The sequence below is a fragment of the Podarcis bocagei genome (assembly GCF_964188305.1).
Source record: "Podarcis bocagei genome assembly, chromosome: 10".
NCBI classification, from domain to species: domain Eukaryota; kingdom Metazoa; phylum Chordata; class Lepidosauria; order Squamata; family Lacertidae; genus Podarcis; species Podarcis bocagei.
In genome coordinates, this window is record NC_138135.1 from 27,303,513 (window position 1) to 27,330,649 (window position 27,137).

General features: G+C 44.1%; 2 protein-coding genes across 5 annotated transcripts in view; one reads left to right on the forward strand and one right to left on the reverse strand.

The window, feature by feature from the left end:
- STAB2 (stabilin 2) overlaps positions 1 to 2,561 on the forward strand; it is an 88,648-nt gene extending 86,087 nt beyond the window's left edge. For both annotated transcript variants that reach the window (XM_081212212.1, XM_081212211.1), the window contains exons 67-69: positions 422 to 544; positions 963 to 1,079; positions 1,735 to 2,561. In XM_081212212.1, coding sequence (XP_081068338.1) covers positions 422 to 544; positions 963 to 1,079; positions 1,735 to 1,785 — 291 coding nt within the window. In that variant the 3' untranslated portion in view covers positions 1,786 to 2,561. The remainder of the gene's footprint in view (positions 1 to 421; positions 545 to 962; positions 1,080 to 1,734) is intronic.
- Positions 2,562 to 4,111: 1,550 nt separating this feature from the next.
- Positions 4,112 to 27,137, reverse strand: part of NT5DC3 (5'-nucleotidase domain containing 3) — a 49,494-nt gene continuing 26,468 nt past the window's right edge. For 2 of the 3 annotated variants that reach the window (XM_081211310.1, XM_081211308.1), the window contains exons 3-14: positions 26,969 to 27,043; positions 26,285 to 26,340; positions 24,029 to 24,119; positions 22,789 to 22,926; positions 18,496 to 18,556; positions 16,461 to 16,563; positions 16,232 to 16,333; positions 14,759 to 14,840; positions 14,007 to 14,093; positions 10,649 to 10,789; positions 9,907 to 9,971; positions 4,112 to 7,104 (exon numbers count right to left, since the gene is read on the reverse strand). In XM_081211310.1, the coding sequence (XP_081067436.1) occupies positions 6,843 to 7,104; positions 9,907 to 9,971; positions 10,649 to 10,789; positions 14,007 to 14,093; positions 14,759 to 14,840; positions 16,232 to 16,333; positions 16,461 to 16,563; positions 18,496 to 18,556; positions 22,789 to 22,926; positions 24,029 to 24,119; positions 26,285 to 26,340; positions 26,969 to 27,043 (1,263 nt within the window). In that variant the 3' untranslated portion in view covers positions 4,112 to 6,842. The remainder of the gene's footprint in view (positions 7,105 to 9,906; positions 9,972 to 10,648; positions 10,790 to 14,006; positions 14,094 to 14,758; positions 14,841 to 16,231; positions 16,334 to 16,460; positions 16,564 to 18,495; positions 18,557 to 22,788; positions 22,927 to 24,028; positions 24,120 to 26,284; positions 26,341 to 26,968; positions 27,044 to 27,137) is intronic. The other variant, XM_081211309.1, reaches the window with a different exon arrangement.

Sequence of the window (27,137 nt, forward strand, 5' to 3'; positions counted from 1 at the left end):
TCATGCATTCGTTAGACTTAAGCATGTTGGCTGTACCCACTGATAATGCAGTCCCCCAAGTACCTGCCCATTGCCTCATGTGGCCTTGGGAGAGGAAGGAAGGTTGCCCACCTCGAAAGGCATAAACACACCAATTGAGGATACTATTTATTGAAGGTGGGCTCTAGTTTATAAAAACGTTTGCCACAATAAATTTGGGAAACTCTGAAGTACCACAATACATGCTGTTGTGTTCTTTACAACTAACAGGATTATCCATATTCCAATGCTTTATACATAACAAGATTACTTAAACAACATGTAGCATCCAGTAACAGCTTTACCTTAGTCCCAAAAGCAGCTTCTTATCAGGCTTCCAAGGGGAGGGTAGCTGGAAACTCCCTTCCTAAAGCATTGGTTTTCCTTTGCTGTCTTCACTTAGGCCTCTCTACATCCCGGAATTGGAATATTCTTTGCAGTCCTCCTGGTCATAGGGATCATTGCTCTAATCGGATATTCATACTTCAGATTTAAGCAGGGAACCATTCGTTTCCCATATTTCAAGGTAAGAAACCAATGCAAATGTAAGTTGACCTTCATAGTTACCACCTTTTCCTGAATTTTGACACAAGTTTTTAATTAGTGGCAATTGAAAATGTAGAAATTGTCCCCTGCCCAAACACAATTGCTGTAAATGCTGCACCTTTGATCATGAAAAAGAATCATGACTAGTTTGCTTCCCTTTAATGTAACTATTTTCAGAAAAGGAAGACACAAAAGCAGAGTTCTTCCGCTATTTCCCATTATGAACAGGATTTGGGCATCTTCATTTTGTTACCACCTTGGCCTGCTTCAGACGTTATAGGCAAGCCATTGTTGTGAACATTATGAATGTTTGCTAGAAGCACTTGTAAAAATATCCTATGACTTCTGAATTCCTCAGTTTATCTGTGAAACAAACTTGTTCACTTACTTTAAAACAGCAAAAGGATGATATTGATGTGACCACACTGGACAGAGCACTGTCTTCAAACATCTCAAACCCTAACTATGAAAGCTCCACAACTTCAGCACCAGACTCTTCTTATGATCCATTTTCTGTAAGTTTTCATTTTGATTTCGATAAGATATCAACAGAACTATGCACTTGAGCTTCTTCTGAAAAAGCGAGAGCATGTAATACGTTGCAGCACCAGTTTTGGTGACGACAGGAGCTATGTCAATTTACCATGATTTATTTTTAATGTCTCTTGCTATATCAGTGTCTCTGTATGCAAGTCTTATTTGAATGAAGGGCTTGCTCAGACAAGGAAATATGTGAAGCAGGGATTCCACTTCTCTCTGGGAACACCAGACAGAGGCTTTCCCAATCTGAGACCCTCCAGGAGCAGGGCTTTTTTTCAGCTGGAATTGAATTTTGCATAAATGAGATACTACTGCACAGCCAGTCCCCACTCACTGGATAACCAAACACTATCTTTGCCTAATCCTACCTCACAAGATTGTTGTGAGCTAGAAAGGCAATGTATGCCACCCCAAGATCTTTGGAGAAATCACGAGGTGAAAATGACATTCATAAACAAATGCTTTGTTGTACTGATTTTACAGGATGTCAGTAGCAAAATTTATGCCAAAAATGAATACTGTTATTGTAACCTATTCTTCTTTTTTGTATTTTATATAGGGAATTGCTTTGTAAATTAGTATTAAATTCGTATATAACTACAACATATAAATTGTAGGTTGTTTTTTCAGGTTTCTGATGAACAGCAACTGGTGAGCAGTGGTCCCCAGGATGAGATCTGATGCCTGAATGTGGAGATAAAATAAGCAGCTTTTCAGCTAAAGCAATGTGAAGATACAAGGAAATGCCAATAATTGTCTGGCTTTAGGGAGGGACGTTTGAAGACTATGGTAAATTCTCAGCAAAGTTGCTGAAGGCAATTCGGTTTCTTTCAACGCTGTTTTACTATTATATTGTACAGTTCCTGCTTTCCTGACATCCAGTTGTTCTTCAGGGTTTTCTACTGTTCTGCTTTTAACTCATAATTTTCATGGGGAAAGGAGTGCTCCTTATCATATGCTGCAGATATAGTTAGCTATACATTTAAAAAACAAAATAATGCATAATTGTGAACATGGGATTGCTGACTTTGCTCAACTGAAATTTGCTCTTGTAGGGGGCCCTTCATAAGAATTTTCTGCTTTTAAAAAAGTTTATTCAGATACATTTCATTGCAAAAAGTGGCTTCTAATTTCAGCACCATTCTGTCCAGGCAAAGAGTTACTGAGGGCTTATGTTCCTTTTATTTAACTTTTTTTTTTTTGCAGGTTCTGGTGATTTTATTACTTCCTGATGGATCAGTGAATTATTAGTCTGATTGCCCCACTGTCAGTTTCCATGGAAGCAGGCTTTAATTAAATCTTCCTTCTTCCAAGAAGCACTATTTTGCTATAAAAGTAAATAGAGAATGCAAGAAAATTGGCAATTACTACCTCAACACTACAGAAACAGACATTGGGGTCACAGAGATAGGACACTGGTGCCTTCTCCCTTTGCATCCCATGCTCAGGAGGCAGCAATACAGTGGTGCCCCGCAAGACGAATGCCTCGCAAGATGGAAAACCCGCTAGACGAAAGGGTTTTCCGTTTTTGAGCTGCTTCGCTAGACGATTTTCCCTATGGGCTTGCTTTGCAAGACAAAAACGTCTTGCAAGTGTTCCGATTTTTTTTCGCTCCCCCCCTTTTTCTAAGCCGCTAAGCCGCTAATAGCCTTTTAGCCGCTAATCCGCTAAGCCTTTAATAGCCGCTAAGCCTTTAATAGCTGCTAAACCGCTAATACCGCTAAGCCGCTAATAGGGTTGCTTCGCAAGACGAAAAAAACGCTAGACGAAGAGACTTGCGGAACGGATTAATTTCATCTTGCGAGGCACCACTGTACAGGCTAAATCTAGGAGTAAACTTTTAATTAAGATTAAGAGATTTTCCTTACGGTTAAAGCAATTGCTGGATAATGTAGAGCAACAGCAAGTGCAGAACCTCTTTAACTGTAGAGAGGTGACACAAGGGTAGAAGCACCCACACAAAGTATCCTAATTCGTTCAGAAGCGAATGAAAGGATTGACTAAATCCAGCCCTTACCTATGGCTGTTAAGAGAGAGTGGGGCATTTATATGAACTGAGAATTGATTCTCTCTCGAAGTCACAAATTACTGAGGAAGGCTACTGAAAATGTGAACGCTAGCATTCTATTTGCAAGACTGCACAGTAAATCCAAAGCTTAGCAAGAGCAATGCTACTTCCTCTTTTGTTCCGATCCCACCCAATTATGAAGCTCACTGAATGGCATTGTGACTTTGCTAGCTCTCAAGAGCTGTTGGGAAGCTTAAAAAGAGGAATGAAGAACCTTGTACTCCTTGAAAGAAGTGTAGGATATATAATTACAATAAATAAATTGTAAAATACTGTACATTGTGTCTGCTATTAAGTGACTAACGCCTCTGATTTCGGAGAAGAATTCTGGCGAAACTTTCTGCTACTGGAAAGCAGTGCTATAAAAAAAAGAATACAGGTGTCTCCCCACTTACATGCTTTTGACTCATGTGCGGCACCAGGAAATAATTCGAACTAAACTTCAAAAGGGGCAAAAACCGCCTGAAAAACAGTGGGTAAATGGCTAGTGGTCTACCTCTGAATTACAGCCACTTCAGGGTATGGGTCTACCCCCTCCCTGTTTCCACATCATCCTCCAGTGATGAAGAAAACAGAGCCACCGTTGCCACCATTCATGCCAGTCTGGTAAGTACTGCTGGTCTTTTTCAAGGGTTTCCGGAAGGTGTTTACAGGCTTTTTAGATGGTGCTCCTCACTATATGTGATTTCATGTATACATGTGGTACCCAGGAACAGAACCCCCATATAAGTGGGGAGACACCTGTACTGAACAGGGTGGGTAAGGATCTTAAGCAGGTTCCCTGTGGATGTAATTATCACATCTTGTAGACTTCTAGTCTAAAATTCAGAGGGTCGTGTGTAATTGCCACCATTTCTCTTCAAAGACAGTTTCATGCTTCTGGAGGCTTTTCTATTTCAGATAAATTTTTAAAACCAACAATTACGACTTCCAGACTAATTATAATCTTAATGAATGTGACAAGACATTTATTGCATGATGTTGTACCAGAGACATTTTGGGATACAAAAAAGAACAATTATCTGGCAATTTCTATTTTGGGGGAAGTCAGTTTGTCAAGAAGTAAACTACTGACCTCCTTTTTGGTATTCAGATACTGACAAAATTCCACATGGCTACAATATCAGAAGTTGTGGGTGCTACAATAAGTGATTACAGTGCTTTTAAATAACATCAGTAACATAAATGAGCAAATGTTAGTTTGCAGCTGGTTAGGCCCCAATCACTTCACATGCAAGATCATTTTACAATATACGACATTATGTAGCAGCAAATCAGCACGTTAATATACTTTGTATACAAAGTAATCTGCAATAGAAGTAGTTTTCTACAAAGCGATTCTGTACAAAAATTCTGTGTGGAGAAGGAGTACACAACACTGGATAGTGTTCTCATAAACACTTAAAACACTTTATGCCATAATTTTCTAGAATACAAACTAATTCCATTCTTTAACATCTTATACAAATACAGTCTTTTAAAGGGGCTTTGGAAGCCTAGAATATTAGATGCATTTCAACTAACACCAAGTCTTGGTTATGCTTTAACAATCAAGTCCAATCCCTTGGATTTTCTGTTTAAAGGGCTTTTCCCTCTTCTTTAAAAGCAATAAAACAGAGGCGACTGTTCTGATAAAGCTTTACCAATGACTCAGCCAAGTTTCATCCACTCTAGCACAGAGCATTAAGGTGGTCAGTGGCAGTTATGCATTCCAAGTATAACATTTACAGGCAGAAAAACATCCCCGCCAGCGTCACCAAGAGACAAGCTCAAGCCCCTCCGCGTAAGATGGCAATTAGGCGACATGGCCAGCACATCACAGGAAACTGCCTAATACCAAGTCTGATCAGTGGTTGACAGTGGCTAGCAGTGGCTCTCTAGTGTCCCAGGTAGGGACCTTTCTCGAATCCCTAACTGGGATTTGGCAGGATTTGAACCTGGGGGTTGTATGCCTGCACGCAAAGTAGATGCTCTGCCACTAAGCCACAGCCTCTCCACTCCTCAGAAAACTAAGTAAGTCTGTATTGATGCAAAAGCAATTATAAAAAGTAGGGGAAATATTTAATGCCAGAAAGGGAGCTCCTTGATGCTTTAGGGGATCACTGTGAAGAGACACCAAAAACAAAGCTTGATATCTGAACAAGGATCGTCCATGTGAACATAGCTCTCACACAAAATGGGCTTCATTTGCCCTTCAGCACATCATCCAATCCAATTGGTTAAATTCGCATTGCACTGCATTCACGTGATCCAGCCATTCAGGGATCATGTCAATGCAATTGAAAACGGGGGAAAATGCTGCCAAAGCAATAAAGGGAGGAGAAGAGATCCACACCCCACCCCAAAGCCATAGCTTTCAAGGCAAAGGAGGAAATTAAAAACTTCAGCTTGGCATTGCTTAGAAGTCTATTTCAATGAACTGAAATCCCGGACCATATTGAGTCATGCAAGCAGGCAGTTCTTAAGCAACACAGAGAATTAGAACAATGCAATTAAAAGCCTCTCACGTACATATAGAATGTATACAAACTAGTAACACACACACTTTACCTGACCAGCATTGGGGGGACCAAATTATTTCCTAAAAATAAAGAGAACAATTCTTTCTATATTTTGAAGAACTTCAGCAAACAAAATGCATGACTCCTAAAAATAAAAAAAGGAAAATTGTTTCAAGGCACCCTTCCACAACCTGGAGCTCTAGAATCCAGATGGCGATGGACCTCAAACTCCTATCATCCTTGACCACCGGCTCTGCTAATGGGAGTTGGGAGTTAAACAATGTCTGGAGGGAACCAGGTTGGGGAAGGCTGTTTTAAGCTGCCAGCATGGCCAATGGTCAAGGATGATGGGAGCTGCATTCCAACGATAGCAATTTGGAAGGGAACCTAAGTTGTACATTTGGACTCCAATCTAGCTTGCACACAACTGGTTACATAGCAACTACTGGCTCCAGGTAGAGGGGGTTTGTCCTCCATCTGAATCAACCCAGCCAAGTCCAGTAGGACTCAGATGAGCATTCAGATGCACATCTGCATAGAGACACCTAATTCTGCATGCAGATGATCTCTGCAAACACATTCTGAAAGTTGTAAATTAAATTTAGGTTTGTAAGTATGGCACACGTTTAAACTTTTCCCCTGCTTGGAAGCAGCGGTAGGGAGAACACAAGATTTCTTACCCCCTCATAGCTTCAAAAGTTATTGAAATTTTATATTTCTTTCTCCAACTAGAAGAAAACTAGCTACAATTTAAGATAAAACCAGATTCAAAACACGTCCAGAATCCAAAGTGATGCTCATCTGGTAAAAGTACACCAGAGTAATATATCAGGCTGCATGTCATACAACTAGAAATATCTTAAATTGTTGTTTTATGTGCAAATAATTCTTTTTCAGCAAATATTCAGCTGGGGGAAGGGATCTGTTTTCTATTAGTGCAACATGACCTATCAGCTCTCACTAAAGTCAAGAAAAGAGACCTAAATAGAAATATTTGCTCTATAATCATATACACTAATAGTTTACTACAGCTATTATAGAAGAGATAATTGCTTTTAAAGATACATTCATGTTACGATAAATACACTTTGCTCTACTGAGACAGTGGAAGAGGGGAGGAAGGTGGTAAAGGTTTGTCATTATAAAAACCAAGGGAGGGAAAAGAAAACTTATTTGATTTGAATCATCTCTTGCAGAAATGGTATTCTGAATGTACCAGTGCACAGTTGGTCTGACCATGTCGGGAGTTCATGCTGCAAAGGAGTCCTCCTTGGATAAAATGTGTAGTCGTGGTCATAGTTCAAAAGGCAACTCAAGGATGCCATGTAAATATCAGCAAAGCGAGACAAGCGTCTTAAAAAATAGGTTGGGTTCTGGTCAGTCCTGAATAAGCTTCCAAACTGAGAATTGAAGAAGTTCCTGGTTGTTTCTCTGGGAGGGGTAAGAAAGATACGCATTCTTAGAATTGTCAACCCTTTAAGGGAAACCAAGCTTTCCAAAGTGCTTAACAAAGATTCTTTCTTTCCCCAGTTAAAACCAGTTTATTTATTTATTTAAACAAGGTACCTTGCTATTTTGTTAACTGAAAGTCACCTTCAGAAAGCATTACAGTGGTGCCCCGCAAGACGAATGCCTCGCAAGACGGAAAACTCGCTAGACGAAAGAGTTTTCCGTTTTGGAGGTGCTTCGCAAAACGAATCTCCTATGGGCTTGCTTCGCAAGACGGAAATGTCTTGCGAGTTCCTGCGGGGGTTTTTTCCTCCCCCCCCCTTTTTCTAAGCCGCTAAGCCGCTTATCAGCTGATCCGATCAGCAGATAAGCCGCTAAAAGCTGCTAATAGCGCTAATCCGTCAATGGGTTTGCTTCGCAAGACGAAAAAAACGCTAGACGAAGAGAATCACAGAACGGATTCTTTTCATCTTGCGAGGCACCACTGTAGTTTCATCTTGCTTCACAGATATCAAAGAATCACAGAGTTGGAAGGGATCCTGGGGGTCATCTAGTCCAACCCAGGAGGAATATGCACCTGCCCCATATGGGGGTCGAACCTGCAACCTTGGCATTATCAGCGCCAGGCTCTAACCAACTGAGCTGACTTCTAAGACAGAAAATCCAGGGGAGGAAACTTCGTCAACTCTTTCCCCTCTGCTTTTTGCAATGTCTTTAGAATGTGCTCCTGACAAAGATTGCATTTATTTGTTAGTTTAACTTATGTACAGTGGTACCTCGGGTTACAAATGCTTCAGGTTACAAACTCCGCTAACCCGGAAGTAGTACCTCAGAACTTTGCCCCAGGATGAGAATGGAAATTGCATGGTGGCAGCAGTGGGAGGCCCCATAAGTGAAAGCGCGCCTCTGGTTAAGAACTGTTTCGGGTTAAGAACGGACCTCCAGAACGAATTAAGTTTGTAACCCGAGGTACCACTGTACTGCTTATTCAGTACAGCTCTCAAGATGGTTTGCAAACCCATTTCCAATAATAAAAGAACATTAAAACTATTAAGCCAACTATAAATAATGCAAACAGCTAAAAAAAAAAAAAAACTAAACCAACCAAGGCATAGCTAGTAAAACTATCTGAAACCAATAGGGAGCTAATTTGGTGCAAGTATCTAAAAGTACCCATCGTAATGAAAAGGAAAGTAAAATAGGAGGTGGGAAGATCAGGGAAAACTACAAATGGCTAAATGTCATATATAGTTTGGCCCCTGGAATCACAGTCACAGGGATAAGAATAAACATCAAAAGCTTAAGTTCATTGATTCGCAGCAAGACCTCGAAGACATATGCAGTGTCCTGATATTGTACCTCTGACCCACATACTTCTCTTGTAACCCATATTAATTTGGTCATTCCTTCTGCTTATCCCTGTTGACAGTGTCAGTCAATGCTGGGGTTTAAGTTGGTGCCAGTTTTAAGTACTGCCAGATTTTTAAAAATATTTTTTAAAGGTCTTAAGTTTCAAGGTCCGTGTTCTGACAAATAATTATTTCCATTATGCTTAAAGTTCTGATGGCCTAAGATGACAAATAATCCTTTCCTATAAAGAACATCCGAGGCAAAAGTTTAGATCAGTTTTTCACCTCAAGTGGTTGGAGGAGAAAAGGGAAGTATTTGGTGGAAATGTTTTGTGAAAAGACAACAAAGAACTCAAAGTGTGCTACAGTATTGCATCAGGGCACCTGTGACTTCCCAGAGCAAGCATGTGATTGTTGTGGGGAGGAGAGAAGCAGCAATAGGTGCATTCTCTAGTTTTGTGTTATGTCACACCCCATGGCAGCCATTTTGTGACTGGTACCTATAGCACTCTCAAAATTCAGTATGTGCCCACTGGTTCAAAATGGCTACCAACCACATCCTGCAGGGTTGCATTTGGACATATTCAGCTACCGTATTTTTCGCCCCATAGGACGCACCGACCCATAAGGTGCACCTAGTTTTTTGGGGGGGAAATAAAGGGGGGGAAATAAAGGGGGGGGAATTATTTTTCCCCCAAGGCGCAGGGCTGGGGCGGGGGAAGTCCGAGCTTCCCTGGACCCCAGCCACCAGAACAGGCAGCTCTCCGCAAGCCGTGGGAGCCCAGCGCCGGGCTCCCACGGCTTGCGGAGAGCTGCGTGAAGCCTGGAGAGTCTGAGAGCGATGGCAAAGTTGCGCACAGCTTCACCATCGCTCTCGGAGCTTGCGGGGTGGGGGTGGGGGAAGCCCGAGCTTCCCCTGACCCCAGCCCCCAGAACCGCTCGCCACTGCTCCTGGAGCTTGCCGGGCTGGGGGGATAGCTTCCTGAAGCCTGGAGAGCGAGAGGGGTCGATGTGCACTGACCCCTCTTGCTCTCCAGGCTTCAGCGAAAGCCTGCATTCGCCCCATAGGACGCACACACATTTCCCCTTCATTTTTGGAGGGGGGAAAGTGTGTCCTATAGGGCGAAAAATACAGTAATTAGAGGATTAAAGCCATCCATGAGTCCCATCTCCCCATGTTACCTATTGCTTCATAACCTTGATCACAATATGATGCTCCTGATTATATTTTGCAAGACAGTACAAAAAAGGAAACCCTGTTTCCCCAACAGCCAGATTTGGTATCCAATGGTGTTGAATACTCTGCTGTATCTACTACTATTAAGAAAGGTAATGGGAAAACACAGCAAACTGGGCACTGTCGTACATTGCTAAAAGCTTGTATCTGGATTTGCATTTTCAAATCTTGAAACACATTACCATTGTTAATGCTTACCTCATTTCCTTTCTTTCCTTTTTCCACTCGTGTAAAATCAGCTGAGAGTCTGGATCCCTGTGAACCTGAAATGATAACAGGCAACCTTGTATGTTCTTAACACAGACTCATTAACAGGAAAAGGACATGAGTATATTGTAGTGTAATCATGTCTGCACACCATTAAGAAATTTGACACAGAGGGAGAAACATGAACAAGATAAGAACTGTGGCTTTTTAACTTGTCAGCACAAAGCTAATGTACTATGAAGGAGCAGGGGATTGTATCTGCCAGTGGAACAGGGAGGAAAGCTGTTTTCAACCACCACCCACTAACCTGACAGCACCCCATGCCTCCCCTAAACCAGCTCTGCAAGGTCTCCCAACCCTGGGAGTGGGAGGAAGAATTGCCAAAAATTGTTTCCCTCAACCGACTGTTGGAAGCCTTGCTGTCAGCTGTGTGACACCAATTAATGAAACCCATTACTTAATGCTTCTAACAAAGCCACAGAATTTTTACAGGGTTGTAGGGGAAGAATACAATTGCTTTTGAGTGCAAGAATATTTGTATGAAGACGTCCGTGTGTCTATAAGAGACAGCAGGAGAAACAGACTTAAACACAAAAACAGCTTTTCATCAGAAATTTTATTTAAGTTCTGATGACACATATTTCTGCCCATTTTTAAATTACACTGGCAACACCGGAAACCCTAGAGGAATTTGTAGAAAGGGCTGGAGGCAGCTAGAATGACCACAACAAACCTGCATGTGTTCCAGTAATCCAGTGAGAGTCTGAAGCCAGGTCATGGTCTGAATGTATTGCTCTGTGTTCATGATCTTAATCTCTGTCCGTAACTCCGGAATAATTGCACCTGTTCGCCAGCCGTGCTTTAAGGTCAAATCCTATTTTGCCAGCCAGGATTACAAGACACAAAAGTGTTAGTGTTAAAACGATTCAATGTGTACTTTCTACTCTTTCACCCTAAAGGCCATTTGTAAGATAATTCTTGCTTATACATAAGCAGCAATTACAAGCTAAGTGGATCAGCTGGGCCACTGTACAAATAATTAAGAGGAACAAACTAAGAGGGAATCCATCTGATACCAGGTAGCGGGCTGGAGAGCCCATGGGGTAAACAACACACAGCTGACCAGGAAGAACATTTGTGTCAGGAGAACAGGGAGGCAAACCAATTAGGGGGGAAGTATTGTAACATGTGGAAATGGTAAAATATTAACAGAACCTGTGTTAAGCTGCTTAAACAGGATAGGAAAACTTCTCCTCCTGTTGTAGTAAAGAGCCTGGGCCCAAAAGAAGAAAAAAGACCGGCTGCAGTCCTCTGCAAACTTGGAAGTAATCCCCAAAGAGCAAGCATGCAAAGGATCTAGCTCAGTATTGCCAACAATGACTGGAAGTGGTTCTCCAGGGTTATTCTCAGTTCTAATGTTGATGTTTTATCCTATTATGCACAACACACCCTGGAATCTGCTAGTGCTGCATGGCAGGATAAAAGTGAAATGAGCAGCACTGAGTCATTGCATTTTTACACAGATGATATCCAAGGGACCGTACAGGCTCTTTGACTGTCACTGCAGGGGAATAAGCCTGTCTTAAAAAATAAACCCAGCGAAAGACTGGCATTTTTACACTTCACTATTACAAAAGAATCTCTAACAAAAAATAGAGCTTGCTTTATTTTAAAGTTATTCTGAAATACATTTAATTCTCCCAACCCTCTGTATACAGAGTCAATTTTGGGTTAGCCTTGATATGATAAGCATGTTGGGAATCTGCCAGGGAGATAGTGCCCATCATGAGCCCCCAAGCCGGAGTTCTGGCGCCCATCGGCCTCCCGTAGTCACGCAGATCCAACAGTTAGCGACACGAAGCCTCTGGAAATTCCTAGCCACATTCCTAGGCTGGTGTACACTGTTTATCAGCAGATAAAAGCACAGCCAAAAGCTTGCACCGCAGAAGAGCAAAAGAGCATATTTACAGACTTTATTTAGGACATGAACAGAACAAAGAAAACACGTCCATTCTCAGTCAGCTTCTCTGACCAACTGGAATCGAAAGGAAACAACAGCAGAACAAAAACATCCTGTGAATAGGACATGCGCAGACTCTGTGACTCCCCAAAGCCTGCTCCCTTTTAAGGTGGAACGGAAATATCCTAACAAAGCATCCTTCCTAAAGAGGAAAAGGGAGGCTTCAGTAATTAAAAACTCAGTGCTAAAACAGCACTTGCAACAGCAAGTCCCTTACTAGCTTCTGTGCAGCTTCTTCCATCATTAGGAGGAAGTACTCAGATCACTGGGCTCTGCTTCTTCTATCAATGGATGTAAAAGCTTCAAGGTGTAGTTTAGCTGTAGCCTGATGAAACACATTGCATGGGCGCACCAGACAAGTCATTGGTCACATTCCTGGGAACTGCTGGGGCTGGCAGGGAGATTTCCTATGTCATCAGGCCCTTCTGGGCATTAGAGCAGATTTCATATCTTACAGCTACTAAGAAAAGTGGTTTTTCTTTCCCCTTCTGCACCTTCCATGTGATTGGCAGGTGGAAGGATAACTTAACTGCTGGGTGTCAGCCCAACGACTGTGATGTAGTAGTCACAAGGTGTTTCAATTAATCCCTGTTTTAGCACAAATCATGACAGGTCTCTTTGCAACAGGTACTGCCCTCCATCCATGTGTCAATAACAGGCACACTCAAGGACTTTACCAATTGCAGCTGCAAAGCTACCACTCTGTATATCACCTTGACTACCTAGTGGATAAGTGAGTTAAAATGAACACATAAAAATATCAAACAGTCTGGTGCTGAGGTTCTTATAGAGGCCTACCACACATGGTCAGCTGCTAAAACGTGGAGATCTCAAAGCTGGGAACATTCCCAAACCTAAATCCAATTTCTATTGCACAAACTGCTTTGTAATTCCTAACTCATCATCTTATTTATTGCTATTTTTGGCCTGAGCATTAGTCTGCAAAGCTGTCCTTATATCTCTTCCTCGGCCTCATTATTGAGATACATTAAGTAATATTTTAGCCAGCTTACATTTATAGACATGGAAAAGATGTTGTCCTGTTAAGTTTTGAAGTTAGAGAGAGAGAGAGACAGAGCACATACAAGAGTCCACTGCAAAGTGTAAGAGATCTGAAGTACTCAAAAGGTGAAGTACAATTCTCCACTTAAATATAACAGTAACTCATTTGAACTACAATTATTCCCATTTTAGGCCACTATGCAGAGCCAAACGGTATGAATGTCCCAGAAGACTTGTAAACGCCATCTTGGCAATCATGATAACCCCAGGACTAATTGGTATTTACTGTGAGAATGAACTCATATGTGCTTATCTGCTTGCACTGAAGCTTGGAAGCCTTAGCTTTTTTTGTTTAACTAGTTGGGAAAGGAAAGGCTTCTCATGCTGGCTGCCTGTCAGCTATACCCTTGTCTGAGCGATGGATGGGAGTGGGGAATGGACTTCTATCCCAGGGGTGGTTATAACTGGGTTATTGCTGCCAGCTTACATAGCTTGCTTTTTGATTAAGTAACCCATACATGATTAGCCCCTCGCAGACAAAGCCATTATGCTTGCCACTTCGGCATGTGTCCAGAGGTGTAGTGGCAAGGAATCCTGCATTGCACTGCTGTATCTAAGTCTCTTGATATATCTCTATGATAAAGCACTAGAACTGATCGCTCAGGAGTTTTATACATCTTCCTTTGGGATCCTTGCAACCTGGTCCTTCAGAACATCAGTCAATCCTTCACCCCAATCTGTATTTGGACCCACAGGAAATGTCAGCCATCCATATCTAGCCTTTACATACAGCCCAAAAACTTAGCCAAGTGCCCTGCAGCCTTGATCCCAACCATTAAATAAAACTAAGAACTACGTGGAAGGTGCAATAAGAGGCTTATGTTTCCCCGAACAGAAACAAGTAATCCTATCAGGGCTTTACTCACTTTTATGGCAGAAACTTGGCACATTGGTCTATTTTTTTCATAAGTCTCCCTGTTTTACAAAATTATTTTCACAGTACGCAGGTCGTTTCTGTAGACATGAGCAGCTTTTATCAAACAAACAAGTAGGGGAGCAAGTTACTTACTGCTAAATCGCTATAAATGTGATCGCCGAAATACAAGACTTTGGAGCCTCTCCAGCCAGTCAGCTTTAGAAACTCATATAAGTTGCCCTACGAAAGAAGGGAGGAAAAGACAAAATTATGAGTCATAAACAGAACCTGGCGACTGTCATGCTGGTAGCTTGCTCTCTCCGAGGAAGAGTAAAATCTTTGCTTTTCACATGAAATGCAGATGCTAATATTATCAAAAAGAGACACAAGTGGCCTGATACTGAGTTAGATGGAGCAATGGTCTGAGTCTGTATTGTTTAAAATGACTGGCGGGAGTTCTCTCAGCCTTCCTTGGAAGATGCCAGGGATGGAACCCGGAATGTTCTATATGCAAAGCAAGCATCTTCCCACCAGGCTATGGTCCTTTCCCTAGAATAAAATGCATTTCTGCTCTCACATAGCAGCCCCACGGCAAGCTAGGAGGTTTATGCTCACAACTGTTGCCTATGCTGAAGACTGTCTTGCTCACCTCTTTCTAAAGAAATTACCGAAATCTACAGGGGGAAAATGGCCGCCCACTAGGGAACTCCCTAGTGGGGTCAGTCCCCACAGGGCTGACGATCAGCTGATACAGACAATGAGCGCGCGCACACACACACACACTTTTCAATGCTGCTGACTAAGGTTGCTCTGGATTTTGTGTATGTTCATCATGATTGTCAGAAAGGTCCAGTTTGACGTGAAAAGGTGAGGAGTATAAATATTTAAACCAACAAAAAACATACCTGTTTGTAAATCTGGCCTTTCTGCAGTTGATGGATTTTGTCCCAAAGCAAAACACCTCTCTCATTCACCTTGCGGAAAGGTCTATTTAAAAAATGAGAGAGGGAGTGCACAAAGATCAATGACCCAATCATACTACTGCCGTCACCACTCAATGGAAACAGATACAGACCAAAATATAAGAATAAATTACACTCTACTGCAGAGTATCCCTGCCTGCCCCCCAAAATAAACAGCTTCAGAAGTGTAGGAATAGTCTTCATTCAGTAAATCTTGTTGAGGCTCAACAACTTACATGTGGATGATCCTGGAAGTCCCTTCCAGTTTTAAATATTGATCATCACTGAGGGAACTGGGTGACCAACCCTTTTGGTAAAAACCAGCAGTAGCCCTGGTGAAGGACTTCAGAAAACCTAGTTCACTGAATCCCTGGCTGCTTACCATAGATCTTTAAGTCACACAGTGTGACCATAGTAAATTATAAAGCAGCCTGATTTGCAAAGAGGTCAGCTCTTAATCAGATGCCATCAGCTTTTATTACCTAAGTCTTTAAGATAAACTCTCAACCTTTTTTGGATATTAACCACCCATTACGTTCACCTGGCCTCCTGCATAAGCACAGTTCTGTTTGTTTGTTTTTAACTTCTTCTTCTTCTTCTTCTTCTTCTTCTTAAAGTAGACCAGAAGTCCAAAGCATGAGATTAATGCACATTCTAGTGCAACTTTTCTCAAAGGGTGGGACAGTAACCAGCCATGGACCTCCATCCACTTTCAGGTGGGCCTCACTGCTACGGCCCACCCAGGGCCTTCTCACTTGCTTCCCCTGCCCCTTGGCCCTTCCATGGCCTTTTGGTTTGACCAATGTCATCAACCATTGCTCCTTGCAATGCATATTGTGTAGGAACACGCAGGAGATGGTTAGAGAGAAGCTCACAGGGTTGGAAGGTGAGGGATGAGAAAGACAGGAAAACATGATGGGTGGACATAGGGACTGGCTGAGTGTGAAAAAGAGAAAGGAGGGGGGAGGAAGGGAGGCGAAAGTGGTGGTCTGAGGGAGAGGAAAAGGAGAAGAAGTGCCCAAGGCCACTTTTGCATCCTCTGTCGCCTTTGCTTCACACGTGCATGTACACTCATATCCCCACTCTACCCGGATTCCTGTCAAGCCAGAAAGGCTCTCTTGGCTAATTCTATAGTGTTGTCCACCTGCTCTGCCGTAGAACCACAAATCTGGCCTCAGGGAGCAGGAACTGAAGAGCCAGATATGTGTCTGCAGGAGTGAAAGGGGAAAGAAAGGGCTCCCTCCGCTGAGGGGAAAGAGCCAGCAAAGGTATTAGGAAACCGTGAGAAAGAGGTTAAAAGGTTAATGGTTTTAATCATCATCATCATCATCATCATAACTGAGGAATATGGGGGTGAGGGATTTGTTAAAGAACTGAATGTAAAAGGAGAGGATGCTTTTACAGGAAGGGACTCACCTTCTCTTGTCATTGAAAAAGTTTGGCTTGTCAGCCTGGACAATGACAACATCGAAAAGTTCCCTCCAGTCTTTCCCAACGATGTACTTCATGCCTCTGTCCCTGCAAAGAGCAAACCAATTTTTACTGACACAAATATTACTAGCCTGCTTTTTTTAAAAAAAACAACAACTATCGACACCCATTGTCGATAGTTTTTGGTTTTGTACGTATGAAGAAATCCACCTACACAAAACTGCTAGGGCTGTTTGTGATGAGGAACATCTTCTTGCCGTGATCTGCCAGCTTTGCAAGCACTGCACGCGTTTGCTCAGCATAACAAATGTACTTCTCTACAGAGAGAAAGGGGTGGGGAGAGAAGGGGGAGAAAGACACAAGTTACAAAACCCCAGATTATATTATGTATATATCAAAGGAATGTCTTCAAGCTTGTGTAAATTCTAAGCCTACTCATGTTCCCTCCGTTACACTGTTTTTTGGTTGAGTACAAGCCGTCTGAGAAACGCAACGTAAAAAGGTTTGCAATGTAAAGAGCAACAAGAATCCACATGGTAAATCGGGGATGTGGAACCTTTGGCCATACACACATGCCCCATATGAACTCAGACATAAGGATAGAAGCCTTTCTTTGGAAGGTGCCCCCATTTCACACAGAAGGCAACATGATTTGTGTCTCTACTCCTGTGAATGTCCTGTTCTGTTAAAAAGAAGAAGCAAAGGTTAAAATTCTTAAGAAGAGAAACTGCAGCTTGAGCTAATCATCTGGAATCCATGCCCTGTAATTTGAATGCACTTCCCACAATCCCAGAAGGGCCAGCAATAGTGTATATGCTGTGGCCAACGGTTGCTGAAAAATGTTGTTGACATAAAAGTGTTTCTGGGGACCCGCCGAAAGTTCCAAGGATTTGACCTGGCATAAAAAAACTACTTCCAAGAAAAAGCCCTCACTCAAACCCTAAGCTCCTAAATTTGTGGAGATGTGTTATCCCTGGATACCAAAGGTTTATAGCTACACCAGACTGGAAATCCAGACTGCCAAACACCCTGGCATTTTGAAGCCTTTAAAAGGCGCATAACATTTCTGAACTGTCTAAACATTTTTAGGAACAGCTTGTGCACCATGACTTTAAACTTTAAAGCATCTAAAAGAATATTCCTCATTAAATAAATCTAGCTACCGTGCAAGCCTGATGAATTGTCCTGGTTTGCCACCTTTGCATCTAGAGGGGTGGCAATTTGTTCTGGCTGATGCCTACATCATGAGGAAAATACAGAGTCTTGCAGAAATGAAGTGCGACTCAAGACTCTGGGTGCAAGAGGTCTTATGGCCAGCATGCTCTGGAGAAACAGCACAATCTAGCTTGCTTAGAACAGCAGTAGGCATAGAATCCTACAAAATTCAAGGAGTCCAGACAACCAGTTTTATTGAACCCTGTTTCTCTTCTTAGATTTGGAGAGGGAAGAGGCAGAAAACGACAGAAGTAGCAAAAAGCTGATGCAAGGGCAAGTTGCGTATCCTTATTCTATACTTCCAATTCAAAATCTCAGTGAAATATCCAAAGTGGCAACATCTGTACTTTAACCCCATTTTCTTGTCACTCAGGAACACTGTTCTCTGGTGGCTTACAGGATCTGTAAAATAAATAAATAAAAAAAGACAACCGCAGCCAGAGATTCACATCTCTTGCTGGGGCACTTTCGAGGAAATATGCACAAGTCCTTCAGAAACTTGCACTTTTCCTCGTGAGGCAGGTGTAAATTACTAAAAGGCAAGCTCTGCAGCAAAAGTGTGAAAAGATGTTGTACAAGTGACTGAAATAACTTCTTTGAGGCTTTCTGGAACATCCAAACAAGCTCTTAGAAGCCACACACCATTACAATGCCCACATCCTTGCACATACGGCCACCTTGCCTCACTGAAGATATGGTTCCCACAACACCTGTTGCAGGATACAGGAATGAGCAATGTGTGTTCAGGAGCAGATGTCCTTACGTGATGGATGTGGAACCTGTAGCCCTCCAGATGTTGCTGGACCTCCCTGACCACACACCATGTTGGCCAGAGCTGATGGAACTTGCGTCCCAACAACACCTGAAGGGACCATGGCTTTGCCAACGCTGCCCTACATTAGTTCAACAATTCACACTGCACCAGGTGTTTGCAAAAGCACGAAGAATGCCATCTGTTAGAACAAAGAACTGTAAAACATTAACAGTAAGAGGAAAACAAGTTGTTCCTTCATAAAAGCTCTCTTAACACTTACCAATATCTGCTTCAATTGCACTGTACATTATTCCTTTGATGTGGACATCTCTGATCGAGTCCTGTCAAGGAAATTAATGTAAATAAACAGTGAGATCTTTCTCCAAATTTAAATTTATTCAACTGAAAATGGAATATTAGTGAGTGGGACACCTTCCACCCCCAACTGAGAGCACAGTCTTTAATAAGTGTTTTGGCTGGCTGCTAGACTACCAAAAGCAGGTGTCAGGAAGTGCAAGATATCCAGACACTAGGAATGGGGGTAGCAGACAAAACAGGACTAAGGAAATATTTGTTTATTTAATTTATATACCGCCCTATACCCTATATACCCCCCCTATATCTGAGGATGGTTCATAGAATAAAATCAAAATATAAAACCACAAAATACATAATCAAAATAAAAACAATCCAGTAGCCCCGCCCCAAAAAAAACCCCACTTGATATAGGATCCCACTTGAAAATTTCCTCAAATACTAAAACTACATACAGTGGTACCTCTGGTTACGTATATAATTCATTCCTGAGGTCCGTTCTTAACCTGAAACTGTTCTTAACCTGAAGCACCACTTTAGCTAATGGGGCCTCCTGCTGCCGCCGCGCCACTGGAGCACGATTTCTGTTCTCATCCTGAAGCAAAGTTCTTAACCCGAGGTACTATTTCTGGGTTAGTGGAGTCTGTAACCTGAAGCGTGTGTAACCCGAGGTACCACTGTACTTGTGCGTATGTAACCTGAAGCGTATGTAACCTGAAGTACCACTGTACTTTGACACTGGTGTCATCAGGTAGAACTCCTAATTTTGTCTAAGACAAGCCAAATTTTGCATAAAGGGAAGCTGGATTATGTAATATTAAGTTTCACAAACTGTATACCGTATTTTTCGCCCTATAAGACGCACCGGCCCATAGGACGCACCTAGTTTTCAGGGGGGGAAATCAAGGAAAAAAATATGATTTCCCCCCCGCAGCTCTGGGAGCAGCGGACAGGCTGCACGCAGCCTGTGCGCTACTCCAAGACCTTCTCCCTGCTTTTGCGGGAGGTGGCGGAATTCCCCCACCTCCCGCAAAAGCCCACAGGAGCCCCACTTGACTCCTGCAGGCTTTTCGACTAGGAGGGAGAAGGGACTGAAAGGGCCAGTCAGTCCCTTCTCCCTGCTTGGGGAAAAGCCCCCAAGAGCCGCTTGCTCTTTAAAGGGTGCACGGCTCCTGCAGGCTTTTCTAGGAGGTGGGGGAATTCCCCCACCTCCTAGAAAAGCCGCGGAGCCACTTTAAAGAGCGCACGGCTTTTGCGGGCTTTTGCGGGAGGTGGGGGAATTCCCCCATCTCCCGCAAAAGCCCGCAGGAGGGAGAAGGGACTGATTCGGCCAGTCAGTCCCTTCTCCCTCCTTGGGGAAAAGCCCCCAAGAGTGGCGCGCTCTTTAAAAGGTGCACGGCTCCTGCAGGCTTTTCTAGGAGGTTGGGGAATTCCCCCACCTCCTAGAAAAGCCGCGGAGCCACTTTAAAGAGCGCACGGCTTTTGCGGGCTTTTGCGGGAGGTGGGGGAATTCCCCCATCTCCTGCAAAAGCCCGCAGGAGGGAGAAGGGACTGATTCGGCCAGTCAGTCCCTTCTCCCTCCTTGGGGAAAAGCCCCCAAGAGCGGCGCGCTCTTTAAAAGGTGCACGGCTCCTGCAGGCTTTTCTAGGAGGTTGGGGAATTCCCCCACCTCCTAGAAAAGCCGCGGAGCCACTTTAAAGAGCGCACGGCTTTTGCGGGCTTTTGCGGGAGGTGGGGGAATTCCCCCATCTCCTGCAAAAGCCCGCAGGAGGGAGAAGGGACTGATTCGGCCAGTCAGTCCCTTCTCCCTCCTTGGGGAAAAGCCCCCAAGAGCGGCGCGCTCTTTAAAAGGTGCACGGCTCCTGCAGGCTTTTCTAGGAGGTTGGGGAATTCCCCCACCTCCTAGAAAAGCCGCGGAGCCACTTTAAAGAGCGCACGGCTTTTGCGGGCTTTTGCGGGAGGTGGGGGAATTCCCCCATCTCCTGCAAAAGCCCGCAGGAGGGAGAAGGGACTGATTCGGCCAGTCAGTCCCTTCTCCCTCCTTGGGGAAAAGCCCCCAAGAGCGGCGCGCTCTTTAAAAGGTGCACAGCTCCTGCAGGCTTTTCTAGGAGGTTGGGGAATTCCCCCACCTCCTAGAAAAGCCGGGGAGCCCCTTTAAAGAGCGCACGGCTTTTGCCTGCTTTTGCAGGAGGGGGGGGAATTCCCCCATCTCCCGCAAAAGCCCGCAGGAGGGAGAAGGGACTGATTCGGCCAGTCAGTCCCTTCTCCCTCCTTGGGGAAAAGCCCCCAAGAGCGGCGCGCTCTTTAAAAGGTGCACGGCTCCTGCAGGCTTTTCTAGGAGGTTGGGGAATTCCCCCCCTCGTAGAAAAGCCGCGGAGCCCCTTTAAAGAGCGCACGGCTTTTGCCTGCTTTTGCGGGAGGTGGGGGAATTTCCCCATCTCCCGCAAAAGCCCAAAGGAGGGTTGGAGAGCAGCGGCAAGGCGTCGCGCGCCTTCCTGCTGCCCCCCATCCTCTGGGGCTGGCGATGGGAGAAGCGCTGCTTTCCCCACCGCCAGCCTCAAACCCGGGTTGGAGAGCAGCGGCAAGGCGTCGCGCGCCTTCCTGCTGCCCCCCATCCTCTGGGGCTGGCGATGGGGGAAGCGCTGCTTTCCCCACCGCCAGCCTCAAACCCGGGTTGGAGAGCAGCGGCAAGGCGTCGCGCGCCTTCCTGCTGCCCCCCATCCCCTGGGGCTGGCGATGGGGGAAGCGCTGCTTTCCCCACCGCCAGCCTCAAACCCGGGTTGGAGAGCAGCGGCAAGGCGTCGCGCGCCTTCCTGCTGCCCCCCATCCTCTGGGGCTGGCGATGGGGGAAGTGCTGCTTTCCCCACCGCCAGCCTCAAACCCGGGTTGGAGAGCAGCGGCATGGCGTCGCGCGCCTTCCTGCTGCCCCCCATCCTCTGGGGCTGGCGATGGGGGAAGTGCTGCTTTCCCCACCGCCAGCCTCAAACCCGGGTTGGAGAGCAGCGGCAAGGCGTCGCGCGCCTTCCTGCTGCCCCCCATCCTCTGGGGCTGGCGATGGGGGAAGCGCTGCTTTCCCCACCCGGGTTGGAGAGTAGCGGCAAGGCGTCGCGCGCCTTCCTGCTGCCCCCCATCCTCTGGGGCTGGCGATGGGGGAAGCGCTGCTTTCCCCACCGCCAGCCTCAAACCCGGGTTGGAGAGTAGCGGCAAGGCGTTGCGCGCCTTCCTGCTGCCCCCCATCCTCTGGGGCTGGCGATGGGGGAAGCGCTGCTTTCCCCACCGCCAGCCTCAAACCCGGGTTGGAGAGTAGCAGCAAGGCGTTGCGCGCCTTCCTGCTGCCCCCCATCCTCTGGGGCTGGCGATGGGGGAAGCGCTGCTTTCCCCACCGCCAGCCTCAAACCCGGGTTGGAGAGTAGCAGCAAGGCGTCGCGCGCCTTCCTGCTGCCCCCCATCCTCTGGGGCTGGCGATGGGGGAAGCGCTGCTTTCCTCCACCGCCAGCCTCAAACAGCAGACTCTCCTGGCTTCAGCGGAAGCAACGCGAAGCCTCCGGAGCGCAGGCTTCGGAGGCTTCGTGTTGCTATCGCTGAAGCCAAGGAGTCTGCATTCGCCCCATAAGACGCACCCACATTTCCCCTTCATTTTTGGAGGGGAAAAAGTGCGTCTTATAGGGCGAAAAATACGGTAAATTACACAATTTATTTAATTCCATTTATGAATCACTTCTCGTAAAATATCCCAAAGTAATTTCACAACAGCATATAGCTGGCTCTCTCTCCAGAATCACAGGGAACAGTCAAAGCATGGAATGTGGAGAGGCTGGGAGGACCCCGGCATTGATACTTAGAAATCCTACTCGCTGCCTTTCCACCGCCCCTCAGTTTTTAAGATTTCAAGTGTTTTCAACAGGAAAAAGAAAAGTTGAATTTTGCACTTCAATCCACACTTTTTAAAAAAGAGCTTCTCATATATATTGAGCAATATCTAAAGTTAGACCCATATCAGCCTGCTTTTCTCAATGAGTCAACGCTAAGTATGACCTCATCGCCAATTAAATCCAATAGCCAGAAGAACATTTATAGAAGACTATAAATTGTTTTGTGGGCTGTATAGTTTAGCATAGTGTGCAGTACCCTCATTATAATGAATTTGCTGTTTCGGAACTGAAGGGATGTGGTCGCTGGCAAAGAAGGAAATCGGCATATGCATCTGGCAGCATGAAAAAGTCACACGGATGGATGTTAAAATGGGACAACTCAATACCTTTACATCTTTGTAGAGATGAACTGGCTCATAGTCTATATTGTTTTTCAGAAAATACTCATTCACACAAGACAGGAGCGTCATTTCAGGCAAGGAGAAGATATCCATGAACTGCTTCATGGCGTTACCTTGTGAACTCTGCAAACAAGCATACATGTCATAAACCAGTTTTGTAAAGCTTTAGCTTCTGCTACTTGCATTAAGTCTACAGGAAACAGAGGACAGACACAACAAGACTGCCTCTTAGCTTGGAATGAGTCACATGAGAACATCAGAGAATGGTTTTGCAACATGCAATGTGTGCGTTTAAGTGTCTTGTGAAAACAGGTTCTGTGCTAGAAAATAAACAATTTCAGCTTAGTGACAGAACACTGGTGAGGATACAATAAAACATCCTTTTTCACATCAGTTTATAGACGGCACAAACTAACCTGTTCACCATCCAGCACTACATTAGCGAACAAAATCCTTACACATACATGGAATCTAGATATCCACAAGCATTAAAGTTCAATACAAAAATAAACTTTGGTAGTCTTGAAATGCATGGCAATTTTTGGAATTTCTGGGCCAGTCAGAATATGTCTCTCCACTGCCATTCAGTTATTGCCTCATTGGCTTGGTGATACTCCACTGAACTACCCTCTAAAGACGTAGCCAGAAAAAAATTAAAGGGAGGGGAGGTGTCCTAATCAGAGGTTACCTACCCATGACATAGTGAGTGATGAGCCCTAAACAAAAACAATAAAACAAAGCCATCCTAAATCGGCTACATTTCAAGTAATCTTCTATGTTTCTATTTTACATTTGCATTCCCACAAACCATCTATATGTTAAGGTGGATGTGGCTCGCACCATAAGATTGTATTTCGAAAGCAGCATCCAATTTGATAAGCAACATATTTCAGAATGAACATTCGGCTACATGCACTTCCTTGCGATGCAATGGGTTTAAAAAATATTGTTTCTCCACTCTTGATTTCTGCATGAACAATAATAAAAAGCAGCAGCCATCTCAGTAGAGGAAAACGCCAGTTTGAAAGAGGCAGGTCACTCTTTCCATCGGCTTCCATAACTTGATAACCTAAGTTATGAACTTTCAGCTAACAAGAAATAATCTGTTAGTTATAATAAAGCTACTGAGACATCATTATATATGTCATGGTAATGAGAACACGTGAGTCTATTATGCCATCATATGGAATTTTTAGTTAAGAGATGTAGTGGCTTGTACTTTTACCTTTCCATAGAAGTCGCTCATTTGTTCCAAGGGGACATGGGACCCGTCGTACATGGCAATGACTTCCTCATCCGGGACGACACTCATTCCTCTGGCAACAGCAAGAATAGCTTTAGTGCCAAAGCCAACCAGGTTTCATATGGCAGTACAGCGGTACCTTGGTTTACAAACTTAATCTGTTCCGGAAGTCTGTTCTTAAACCAAAGCATTCTTAAACCAATACATGCTTTCCCATAGCAGTGGGGGACTCAATTTACAAATGGAACACACTCAACAGGAAGCGAAATATGTTCTGCTTCCAAGGCAAAGTTCACAAACCAAAACACCTACTTCTGGGTTTGCAGCGTTCTTAATCCAAGTTGTTCATAAACTAAGCTGTTCTTAAACCAAGGTACCACTGTATCAATATTCTACACAGAAAACCCACATCTTCTCTAGTCTCACATAAGCAATGGGTCAGCCTTAACCATTATAAATACTTCTTCCCTTATCTGATGTCACAGATTCTGCAAGGAACACCATGCACTGCCAACTGAGACAGACTGACAGTCTTGTTAAGTCAACGAAGGAAGCCAAGTTTTACCGCAATGACACATTGTGGATCTTAAGCTCTCATTTCTGTCCTAAAAGTTAATTAGACACTAATTCTTTAAGGCCCCAAGGGCAAAGTTAAAAGAAGGCATTGCCCCCACTTTTAAACTTTATTACATAAAGCACAGATTAGAAGATGGTATTTTAAAAAAGGATTATAGTCAATTCATTTCTAATCTTAACACAGCTCAGCCTCAATGACTTTCAAAGTACAGCAGAAGTGTGTGTTACAATCAAAGGCTGCCATGTTTCAAGCAAAGCTGGTACTGATTGTGAGCCGCCCAGAGTGGCTGGGGAAACAGCCAGATGGGCGGGGTATAAATAATAAATTATTATTATTATTATTATTATTATTATTATTATTATTATTACTATGTGTGCAACTTTTTCCAGATGAGTTCAGCTTATTATTATTATTACTATGTGTGCAGCTTTTTCCAGATGAGTTCAGTTAGAAAGGATGAGTTTCAATTAGAATCACAATGGACAAAATGAACTTTCCCAAGAATATTGCAACCTGCAGCGTGCAAAGCAAAGGGTGATTACACACACACACACACACACACACACACACACACTCCTCTGCATCCTGTTTTAATGATTCCTTATATTAAAATCCTTGCTAGAGTAGATGAGTCATTAGCAGAAGCCTAAATACCATGCAGTCCTGCACGGTCTTCTAGTACCATTTGGCAGCTGAAAGCAAGGACATTGGTCAGCGGCACGTGGTCGGCCAACCCTCCCCAGACCACAGAAGCTAAAGAAGAGACTATTTCACTCAGCCATTTCTTCAAGCAGAGAACACCACAACACAGGGGCTCATTTCATCCTATATAGTAGGGACGTCCAACTCCCAAGAGACTGTGCTCTAAAAGGTAAAGGCACCCCTGACTGTTGGGTCCAGTCGCAGTCTACTCACAGAATAAAAAAACTGGCAGTGATCTTCCCCTTTTGGGGGGGTTCAGGCAGGTCAAAGTTGTTGACCTTTTGGGGGGTTCAGGTAATAATGTTGACCTTTCTCTAGGGGGAAAAGAAAATGTCGCTCACCAAAAGATCATTCAGCCTCACAGCAAAAACTCCGCCTTCCATTCTTGCGATCATGCACGAATGGAGGGTGGGGCAAGGCCGGATGCTCTTTTTTTCTCCCGCAAAGGAAAAAGAGCCCGCGATCGACCGAAACCTCCCGGGGATCGACCAGTTGATTGCGGTCGACTGGTTGGACATCCCTGCTATATAGTAATAGTGAACTCACTCTTCACAAGACAATTCTTAAGTAGCCAAAACAACGCTAATGAGGCAAAGGTGGGAGATTGTGGGGACCCCAAATATTTGCAGAAATAATGATTTTAAAACCTCCTTTTTTGAGCCGGGGGAGGGGAGAGAATGTGAAGGGAGTTTGGTCCACAAAACAGCCCAATGAGGACTGAGTACAGTATGCTCTCTGGCCATGAAATTCTGAATGGATTGGGGGAAATAGGATGGAGTATCCTGAAAGCTGTCACAATTGGCTGGCTGACTAAACAGAAGCACCACCTGCTGCAACGTATCACTGCCTGTCCCACTTGCTGTATTTGAATGTTTAGACTTTTGAATGTTTAGAGTCCCCTGAAAAAACAACAACCTCACAGCAACATTTTGCTGTGAACCATGCAGGTTAAGACTTACCTGTACACTGTTCCCAACTGAATATAATGAAAAGCATCAATCTTCATCAATAATGCCTTTTAAAAAAAGAGAAAGGTTTTATTTGAAACCTATCAAGGCTTCACAGCAGTATTTTGATGAAGTTACAGGCAAATACAGTTGTCCATGATTACTACAAGATTTAGAGCAGGCTTCCTCAATCTCGGCCCTCCAGCTGTTTTGAGACTACAATTCCCATCATTCCTGACCACTGGTCTTGCTAACTAGGAATCATGGGAGTTGTAGGCCAAAAACATCTGGAGAGCCGAGTTTGAGAAAGCCTGATTTAGAGTTATATTAGAACTTAGGAAGAATCCTGTTGGATCTGGCTGTAGGCCCATCTAGTCCAGAACTCCGTTCTAACGATGGCTAGCCCACAAGCAGAAACGGAGCACATTTCTCAGTGAATGAGCATCTCCAGTTAAAGATTCTAAACAAAAGTTTTATTAGAAGTGCAGCATAGCAGGACCTACATAGATGGGCAAGATACAGCCACTCTGGCCAAAACTTCACTTACTTCCAGCCGAGTCCAAAAGGAGCGTCGCACAAGCTACAGGGAAGCAGAACTCAAGTTTCCCCAATAATACAAGATCTGACAACATTCGATCAAGCATTAGGGAATACATCTCACAGAATGATGATATCAATGGAATAATGTATACCTACCCGATGCACATCATAATGAAGACCTCTTATTGCAAAATTTGGATCGTAGTCATACTTCCGGATTTCTGCAGGATACTAGCAGAATAAGGGAGGGGGAAAATTATTTTACCACAACTTATTTAAGCAACATGATCTATCCCCTTTAATCAGATAAGACAACCAGCTCTCT